The following is a 10,688-nucleotide window of genomic DNA, read 5'->3' on the forward strand; positions in this document are numbered from 1 at the left end:
AAGTAGACTTTTTCCACCTCATCTTCCTTAGGGTCAGTGAAGAAACAGTGGAAACATTAAAAGCAGGAGCAGGAAAACTAATATAAAACTGCCTTATGTTTATAAGGCACCAGGTAGGCTGAAACCAAATAGCAGCTCCTTTCCCTTTCACTCTTTTTTGACATTCCTAATTTTGTTTTTCACAGGATCTGGTGAAAAGCCATTTGATGTATGCAGTAAGAGAAGAAGTGGAAGTTCTAAAGGAACAAATAAAAGAATTAGTTGAAAGAAACTCTTTACTTGAACGAGAAAATGCACTGTTAAAATCTCTTTCAAACAATGATCAATTATCCCAACTCCCAGCCCAACAGGCCAATCCTGGTAGCACTTCTCAACAGCAAGCAGTGATAGCACAGCCTTCGCAGCCAACGCAACCTCCACAGCAGCCGAATGTCTCCTCAGCATAAAGCTTTCTTGCCTCATTAAGAAAAAAACTGAAAGCAATCTATCCTTGTGTGCCACTGGTGTTCTTTCCACTTTATACGAAAGCAAGTAGCCATGCTTCGGTTGTGTGTTTGGCCTTTTCAGTATTAGACAATCATTCTACAAGAGCTTTTCCTCTCTTTGAGATGTCATACAGCGCTGTTGATGTCCAGTTTATGTCATCAGTACACAAGGAAAATAATAGATGGGGTGTATTAAAGCAAGCAAGGTTTGCATTTTACCTGGTGCGCACGAGTGGGGTCTTTTAAGAGCTTTGGTGGCTCTCTCATGTTTCTTATTACCTATGGGTTTACCCTGAGCCTTCCTATCACATTGTAAATAACAGTTCATCTAAAGAGCCACTTTTCTTTCAATATCAGTAACATTTGCCTACATAAGTTTTCATTTATTTGTGTTTTATTTATTACAGGGCTGCTATTTTCATAATGTACATGAACAATGTCACAGAACTTTTTTAATTTTTTTGAATAATTATAAGTATCGGTAAAGGAATTGAAAGACAGGATTGCATTTAATAGGTAAAACGTTTAGGCAATAATTGAACAAAAGAATCCTGGCATATTTCTAACACTAATGGCAATTTACCTTCGGTATTTATTTTCAGTAGTAAAGACCCAGCTTGAATGTAAATTTTGTATAGTGTAAGTATGAAGAACATAGTGCAACTGTACAGGTAGTCACCAGTTATTGTGATATAATAAATAATTGGGCTATTTTGATGAAGAAAACTTTGTTCATTTGTTTCTACTTTCTAATAGAGAAATTGCCACGATTCCTCTGCTTTTTGACATTTCGTATGACTTTTTTTTCGGGTGGGAATAAAAAGCTGTGAAATTGTTCAACCTACTTTGTAACCAAAGAAGCAAAGCTGTGTAATGGAGTTTTTTTGTTTTTGTTTTTTTTTTATAATGCACATTCTTTATGTATTTTTATTTAGTGTTTTCTCGGTCACAATTTTCTTTGCTGTCTAGCATGATCTGCATGACCTATAATCTTTGAACCACTTTCGTACCTCATGTTTTTATCCAGCACTCTTATTGTAATATGTACTAGTCTGTGAACAATGTCAAATAAAAAAGAACGAACAGGTAGTATGGTGGAGCTGAGCTAGTGTACTATACACTAGTTGTAAAAAAAAAAAAAAAAAAGAAGTGAGCCATCTTTTGTTCATTTAAAATGGTGTTTTGAATTTCGTATGCAGAAAACGTTTTGTTACATTGCAGATTTTAATGTATTTAATAAATGCAACATGCAGATTAAGTGCAGTGTATACTGAGTATTTAAATTAAAATGTACATTTCATAAATACAGTTTCAAGAGAAAGCATCATTTTGTGTATACTAACACATTAAGTGTATGTCAGAAATTGATGTATAAATATATATTTTAACACATTTTCTGAAATTAAACTGCAGTTTTGTTGAAATATTTGGCTCTATATGTGTTCAAAATTTAATTTGATTAGATTTGTATTTTCACAGTTCCAAACATTCCTTTAACGAAAACCTATGTTATTAATGACTTGATGGTTCTTAAACTTTCAAAGTAAAATTAAAGAATGCAAGAATGGTGAGCAATATTTGTACTCAATATTCATATTATGTCAATGACATTTAAGTAGGAAATCCTTGTCTACCAAAACTTTTACTTGAATTCAGAAAGGTGCCTGTAGAAATTAACATGCTCTGTATCTGTAGCCAACTAGCTAATCAGGAGTTAATGGGAATCAATAGTCAGCTCTTTGCATTAAAAGATGTGTTCTTTATCTAAAATAAAAACTTAAGCCACAAACTAAATGCATAAAATCAGACTATACATGGGATTTCCATTTACTTTATATTCTAGTTATGCTGCAGGATGTATTCACTAAAAACACAATTTTAATGTTAATAGAAATAACTAAAAGAACTAAGTACTTCGATGTGAATAAGCAACCTAGAGATATGGAGTAAGATTTTTTAAGTAGAGCCATCGCAGATGAGCTAGAAAGTGAAACTTCCATGTTGGAATGTTAACCAAAAAGCTCACTTGGGTGTGCCCCCACCGAGTGCAAACAGTAATGTATTTAATACAGGTGGAGAAAAACTAGTATTAGAAAAGGTTGGGGTTTTTGTGAAACTATGTTTGGGTGTTGGGAGTAGAAAAACACTATAAATGCTAAAATAATAGTTACAGAGGAAATGATTAATATGTTTTAAGTGATAATTAAAAGCAATTATTACTACTTTTTCATTTTAAAAAAATCACAATTGAAGAAAGACCGTGAGTAGTTCACAGAAGAAGTAAAGGGCAGTTTCTAAAGATTCAAGCTCTAGTAACCTAAGAAATACAAATTAATATTTCACAAATTATTTGTCTTTTAAATAGCGGGACCTAATGGAGAAAGGCAAGCTTTCCTGTGAACTTCTAGAAAGTAGGCAAAATGTATTGAGCCTTAAATATTAATAAACTTCAATTTAATGACATGAGAAGATACTCAACTAATGGTGCCATGTTAAAAAAATGCAAAACTATAGTAGTGCCTGTCCTCTGCTTTCCCAACTCCCCCCTTCTCTTTGGACCCATCCCCCTAAACAACCCCAAAAATAGCTGTAAAAGGAAGCCTATACATACAAACTTACTCTCATGAGGCACGCCCCCACTTCAAAGTCAAGGACAAAAACTTAAGAGTGGGAAAGCTATGTGCTTTTCAGCATCAGATATACTGTATTTGAAAACATCAAGTATTCCTCCAAATTATTAGTTTAGGATCTTAAGTAAATTTCAGTTTTACCTCAGATATTTAGGGTCCCTGGTTACACATAACTGGAGTATTAATTGAGATGCCATTTTGGGAGCACAGTCTTGTATGAATGCCATCTATAGTTTTCTCAGTGAAATGCTCGTAGACGAAGATGCCACTTAAGTGTTCTGTTGGTTTACCTCAGCCAACCACAAAATCATAGGTAGAAAATATTGTTTCTGATATGGCAATGTGTCTTCAGTACAAACCTAAATTTCCCCAAAGAAGAAAAATTTCAGGTAGCTACAATGTGATTTTATAGCTTGCTGTACAACCCCTCTCCCCCCAAGAAAGAGAAGGGTTGTGAGATATTAAATACATGGTTACTTTAACTCATAATTTTTTGTCCAAAAATAGCTGGGTATTTCCAATTCTGTTTCCAATATTCTGAGCTAAGCATAATAAGTATAATGCTTTACCATCAAGCCCTCAGTGATGGATAATTAAAACTGCCACTATTCACAAAGAACTGTCACATGTCAGAGATTAGGGTATTTCTCCAAGTTCCAATCCCTAGTCACTTATGGACCTTTAAAAAAGAAACAGCAGGGAGGGGGGCACAGTGTCCTTAAGATTAGAGTAACCAAAATACCTGTTTGTGAAAATTCATCTTTGTAGAACCAGAAATAAAATATCACCTAATATTCTGGAAACAAACTTTTAAGATGATCTAACGTCATCTTAAAAATTTAAATATTTTTTTAAAGGAAGATTTACAGCTCAGTGGCAGGCACCTTGTGACATGACAGTTCTCTCCAACTATGCTTTAAAAGGACAAAGCCCAGCCCTCAAGATTCAGAGTTTGATTAAGGGTATAGACAAACTAATAGATACAATGCAATAATAATACACAGTCAAGGATAGCTTTGTTAGGGAAGTTTTCCTCAAAGAGGTGACACCTGAGTCTTGAAGGTCCCAAAAGTAAAACAGTGCTTAAGGGCTTAAAGGAGAGCATAAGCAAAGCTCCTTGAGAAGCCACAGAACTGTTTCACAGGATGCAGGCAGGCAATGACTGTCTCACTCACCTGAGTAGCTTGGCATCAATTCAGAAAGCCGAAATGACTTACTGAGTGATTTTAAGCAATGGGATTGTAATCAGAATTGCCTTTCAGAAAAATTAATCATTCCAGTGGCGCATGAGAGGTAGTTGGGAGCTAAAACTAGAAGCTGAGAAATAATTTAGGAGGGACAGTAATAATCCGGAAAAGAAATAGTGGGTACGCAAAATTACATAGGCAATCTTGTGATGTTTGGGAAGGACATTTGTCTTGCGTACTACTGTACCATTTTTCTCCTCACGGTGAACATTCCATTCCCAGCATCAGGTGCCTGTTATTTCTTGCTCCAGGGAAAGATCAGAGAGCCCCAAGTCTCAGAACATTTGAGTGAGACTTTTCCATCCAACAGCTTTATATCTATCTCTGTGAAATGAAAGCCTTCATTTCCTGTTAAAGGAATTTCAAGAATTTACCAAAAGGGTAGGGGGGACTAGAGGAGGCTTGGCTGTCCCTTTATGCCTGTGTATAAATCCAGCCCTAAAGGTTAACCAAGTTTAGTCCTTTTATAGTGACTAGGATTAGAGTGGCCCAAAAGCATGAATTCAAAGTCTGTCCTTCAGAGCTATCACTTCCTACCCAGAAAAGATAATATGGGTTTTAGCCCCATAACAGATACTAACAGATACTAACAGTCCAAGTCAGAACAAGTTTTGCTAAGCTTTAACCTTTCATTCTTTGACACAGTTTGATTCAGAAGGCTTCTTTCTGTCCTATAAGCCCCCTGCGTAAGCAAAACTGGACCTTTTCTCCCACCTCCTCCTGTCTAGTAATCCATGTTTTTATTTTCTAGCAATACTAAAAGTTCATTATTTACTGATGTGTGCTTGCATCCTATTTTTCCCTTTTTGACATTCCAGAATGCATTCCTGTTTCATATATTTTTATACCAGGTCATAGAATTTTTATGTTACGATCTGTTCTTTAAATGCAAGTATTCCTTTCGTCAGTAGAGAGATTACCGTACAAGTGCTATTTAACGATTTCCTTAGTGGTCTACAATTGGGCTGACATGCTGTGCTCACAAATAAAAATGCTAAGTGAGGCACTTTACAAAGTAAGTTAAAGGTCATAGACATACTTTTTTTTTTTTAAACAATCATCAAAAATAAAAGACAGCCTGAGATTGGTAATGGTAGAGTAAGAAAGCTGGCATTTTGCACTGGCACGATTTACTTGGTCATAGAATTTGTTCAACATACTTGGGTGGTGAGTTAGCTTTATTTTTCCTTCTCACCAGGGGAGCTGATAGATTAAGCAGTTTGGGGAATTTTCCCATGGTCTGATGTCTTGCGTTGAGCTATAAAATAGAGGATTGACGTTTATGGGCTAAGGCATTACCCATGTAAGCCAAAGTTAGCCCTTTGAAAGAAGGAAGGAAAAGGTGTGCTAATGCAGATCATAAAAATAACTGAATTTTAAAATATGGCAAACGTCACGCTTCTACTTTCCTGTAAAAAAATTTGAGTTTACCTTCTTATTTCATTCTTTTGCATGCCTGAGATAGTTCTATGTAACTACCGTAAAGTATGCTTGCCCACTGCAATCCAGAATGTTTTCCAGATCACAGTTCTTACTGTCATTTAACAGGCAAGCAACCTATCTATGCATAGATCATACCTGAGGAAGTCCACCGACAGCAAGGGAACATTTTTGTCACACTTGGTCATGAACTATCAGGTCAGTGTCTAATTCTAGCTTTCCTACTTTTAAGAAAGAAAAAATATATATGTATAATTTAATCAGATGGCAGATGGAGAGAAAAAAATAAATATGTATAATTTTGTGATGCCCCTAAAGTAAAGGTTTTGCTTTTGAGAAGCTTGAGGTTTATGTTTTATTTTATAGAAATATTGTTGAAATGCAATTCAATTCTATTTCAATTCAGGTGCTGCACCCTGAACTGGATGTTTGGGGATAGAAAGATGAATGAGACATGATTTGTGCACTCCAGGAGCTCATTGTCCAATTAAAAGTAAAAGCTAGAGTGTCACATTGTTTTTTTCAAAGTATATGTCACAATTTGTAGATGTCATATCATTTGTTGACTGAAGGGTACTTGAAATGAACAGTAATATTGCCATGCCACATGAAACCCTTTGACATTGCCAGGAAACAACTTTAAATAACCAAAAAACTTGAACATCAAATACTTCCAGAAAGAGGGGACCTGGTGAAAAGCCTTCCATCTCTATACTTAGCCTGTGAGGTGTCCCCTAAAAAAAGGAACTAATCTGAAAGAGAAGTTTACACATTTCTAAATACTCTAAAGTTTGTAGATAACAGAACTGATTTAAATAAAAAGAATAGAATTTGTGTATCATAAGTTATATCATCTATTGTCTCATAAGGAATACATTCATCGTCTTGGCTAACAAAATCAGCTACCATTCAATGCACCAAGTTAAGAATAACTCAGGTACCTAATGCAAAAATTAAATCTGATAGAGTTGAGAATCCAGAAACAAACACAAATATGTATTGAGTTAATGATAAAAGTGACACTTCAAATCAGTATGGGAAGAATGGATTATTTAACAAATAGTATTAAGACAGTATAACCATTTGGGAAAAAAATAATTTTAGATCTCTAACTCACAAAAATTAACTCCAGCTAGACTAGCAGTGAGTCTTATGCTTTTTGATCACATACTCCTTTTAGAAATATTCCTGTGAAAATGCACGTAAGCAAAAAGTTTTACAAATAGGTTATGAAGAGATGCCTAACTTTAGCAAAATAAGGGAAATGCACGTTAAAACACAAGAGACTATCTCAGATCCAATTGGCAAATATTTAAAATAAATATAAATCAAGATTGTGGGGAAACAGGAATCCTACATTGCTGGTGAGCATATAAATTAGCATGGCCACTCTTAAAGTCAACTGAGTGGTATCTGTTACAATTTTAAATTTACATGCCCTGTGACCCAATAATTCCAATTTTTAATGAAACACACATTACACACTTTTGTTCACAAGGTGGCTTGTACAATAATGTCTGTTGTACCTTTGGTTGTAATAATATAAAATTGGAAAAACCAAAATACGCATCAAGGGGATGGAGCATGGTACGCATTATAAAATACTAGGCATCAATGAAAGAGTCCTACATACACTGACATGGAAAGATCTCTAAGATACAATGTTAAGTTTTTTAAAAGTTTAGGGAACAACGGAAGGATGGTACATGAAATACACAAGATACCGCTGATGTTAAAACACATACCACACCCATTCACGCACACAAATACTGTACAGTGTACATCTTAAGTACCTAACTATGTATTATAAAAATGTATAGAGAAAGGTCTGGAAGGGTACTAACCAAACTGTTCACAGTAGTTTGGTGGAGTGCATTAGCTTTACCTGTAATGTTTGATGTTTTGGGGTATGCATTCATGTATCGTTTGTTGTAATGACAAATTAATAAATTAGAAATAAAATCAAATACAAGGTGTTTTCTTCTTGTCTGCTGCTAAAGTCTCCCACAGTGCTCTGGATCTTATCATCTTCAGCCTTCCCTCCTCCCCAGGGATGTTTCTCCCTCTCCCATTTCTTCTGTTTGTCTCTCTCCTCTGGCTTCGTCACATCAGTATTTACACAGGCTGGGAACATGCCCCCTCCACTTGCTTTTTCTGTTCCTTCTGCCTTTTTACTTCTTTCTCTTCTGCTCACCACGTGTCGCAGGCAATCTTGTTAGGGCCCCCACTGTGACCCCAAACCATTCTGGTCACAGTCACCAGTGGTCACTTTGCTACTACAGTAATTCCATTCAATACCCTTCATTCTCATCTTATTGAACAATTTTACCCAATTTCATTTTCTTATCGTTTGTTTAGTCTAGGAGTTTTCTATCGCTTCGTCTTCCTCCTTTTTATTTTTTTAGGGGTTTCTCTTGTAAAATATATGTACATGGTTGAATTTTTTAACCCAAGCTATATTGGCGGTGGGGGGGTGTCCACGTGCAGCCTGCAGGATCTTAGTTCCCCTCCCGGGGATCAGACTTGGGCCCCTGCAGTGAAAGTGCAGAATCCTAACCCCTGGACCACCAGGGAAGTCCTCAATCTTCTTTTAATAGATGAATGATCTGTTTCCATCTATTAGCATTACTGGCACAGTTGGATATATTTCTGCCATCTTGTTTTGTGTTTTCTCCTTGAAATTCTTGGTTGATTTCCCCCCTTTTTTTCCTTTCTCTTGGCTTTTAATTGATTGTTTTCTTATTCACTTTTTATCTCCTCTAATGGTTGGGAAGCTATATAGTCCATGTCCATTCTTCCAGTGGTTTATCTTACATTTTTTCTTTATCATTTTGTTGTGGAAATTGTCAATTATGTACAAAAGTAAACAGTAAAATGAATTCCTATGTATCTGTCACCCAGCTTAAACAATTATGTGATCTTATTATTTACACTTGCACCCATTTCACCCATGATCCTCTGGATTATATTGAAAGAAATTCAAGATATCATAACGCAACATATTTTTAAAATATAACATCTCTAAAATATAAGGTTTATTTTTAAAAAGAAATAACCATACTACTATTATCCCACTACAAAATTAACAATTTGCTAATATCATTAAAAATAGTCAAGGCCTACGTTTCCCTGCTTGTCTTAAATTTTTCATACTGCATTTGTTTGAATTCAAATCAAAATAATGTCCCTACATTGCAATTGGTTGGCATGCCTCAAATCTCTTTTAACCTACAGACTCCTCATTCCCCTCTTTTTCCCTTGAAATTCTTTAACAATCAGAATTGTTTGTCCACTAGCTTCCCCCAAGTGGGAGTTTTGCTGACTGCATCCTTGTAGAGTATCTACCCCTGTATTTCCTGTAAGTTCGTTAGATCTAGGAGCTTAATCAGATTAGGGTTCATATTTTGTCGAGATTAACTCATAAGTGGTGGTGAATACCTCCATCACATAATGGCTGGCTGTCTCTATTTTGTGATTTGGGGCAGCATTGATAAGCATTACCTAGACCCACTCTCATTCTCAGTCATTAGCAAAACGCTTCTCTGAAGAGAAAAGTGCCCTTTTCAGTGACTTTGAGGTACAGTTCATATAAGGAAGGCAAGAACTTAATTCTTTCCTTTTATTTCTCAGTTTTCAAAATAATGAGTACCTAGAAAGGAATAAAAATGCATAAGGAGTGATTTAGGAAGATTTACTCGGATTTTTTATTCTGAGTAGAAGGACGAGAGAATACAGTGAGTTGATTTGGGATGGTATATTTCAGGTGTTGGTAGGGAGAAGCCAGGAAATAATAACCTGCAAAAAGCTGAGAAACGGAAATGGCAACCTGAAGATGTGTCTGTTCACTGCGGAGTCTGGGAGTAACATCTGAGTCAAGAGTGCCTTGAGGGAATGTGGGAAAGAAGCCCACATCTGGGCAGAGTGAGGGCCGGTTCAGAAGCAGCATCCGTGGCCAGAAAAAGCAGATCAGGATGCCCTGAGGATCCAGGGAGTGAAGAGTTACACAAGTGAGCAGTGGATTATTGTGTGCTTCGTCTCTGCCAAATGGAGACTGGAGATACTCTCCTTACAAGCTGACAGCAAGCCAGGAAGTTTCCTAAGAAACACAGCATGGAATGGGTAACATTTAGCTTATGCAGCACTATTTCTAAGCAAGGCTATAAAGATCAGCAACACTGGTACCCATCTGTTCTATTTATCGCCTCTGTGAACCATGTCTTGACTCTTCATGAGGATCAGTTTCTTTATCATTTTTATGCTCTTGCCCTGGACACAGGAAGAGGCTTCAGGAAGGACTTCCATGGTGGCACAGTGGTTAAGAATCCGCCTGTGGTGCTCGCTTCGGCAGCACATATACTAAAATTGGAACGATACAGAGAAGATTAGCATGGCCCCTGCGCAAGGATGACACGCAAATTCGTGAAGCGGTCCATATTTTTGAGTCAAGGAAGGGAGGGAATATGGGGTATGTGTATTAAAACAGATGATTGAACTTGGTGTACCCCCCAAAAAAAATTAAAAAAATATATATATATGTAAATATTAAAAAAAAAAAAATCTCACATGCCACGGAGCAGCTAAGCCCGTGCACCACAACTTCCGAGCCCACGTGCCACAACTACTGAAGCCCGTGTGCCTGGAGCCTGTGCTCCACAACAAGAGAAGCCACCACAATGAGAAGGCCGCTCACCACAACAAAGTGTAGCCCCCACTTTCCACAACTAGAGAATGCCCATGCGCAGCATCCAAGACCCAATGCAGCCAAAAACAAATTAATTAATTCATTTTAAAACAAAGAACCTCCTAGTGACCCCTCCTCTCATCCACCTGTCTCCAGCCCACCCTCTCTCCCGTTCCTCTCCCTTCTCCCCACCCCACCCTGCCCC

At 36.8% G+C, this 10,688-nt stretch overlaps 1 protein-coding gene and 1 non-coding gene across 3 annotated transcripts in view; both read left to right on the forward strand.

Annotated features, from left to right (window-relative positions):
• Positions 1-1,911, forward strand: part of TSC22D2 (TSC22 domain family member 2) — a 47,899-nt gene extending 45,988 nt beyond the window's left edge. Inside the window, exon 4 of one of the 2 annotated variants that reach the window (XM_057739552.1) lies at positions 186-1,911. In XM_057739552.1, coding sequence (XP_057595535.1) covers positions 186-446 — 261 coding nt within the window. In that variant the 3' untranslated portion in view covers positions 447-1,911. The remainder of the gene's footprint in view (positions 1-185) is intronic. The other variant, XM_057739553.1, reaches the window with a different exon arrangement.
• Positions 1,912-10,134: 8,223 nt separating this feature from the next.
• On the forward strand, positions 10,135-10,241 carry LOC130856264 (U6 spliceosomal RNA). Its single transcript, XR_009054542.1, has one exon. It is a non-coding gene; the product is annotated as a U6 spliceosomal RNA (small nuclear RNA).
• Positions 10,242-10,688: the final 447 nt, after the last annotated feature.

The sequence above is a fragment of the Hippopotamus amphibius genome, chromosome 6 (genome assembly GCF_030028045.1).
Source record: "Hippopotamus amphibius kiboko isolate mHipAmp2 chromosome 6, mHipAmp2.hap2, whole genome shotgun sequence".
Taxonomy (NCBI): domain Eukaryota; kingdom Metazoa; phylum Chordata; class Mammalia; order Artiodactyla; family Hippopotamidae; genus Hippopotamus; species Hippopotamus amphibius.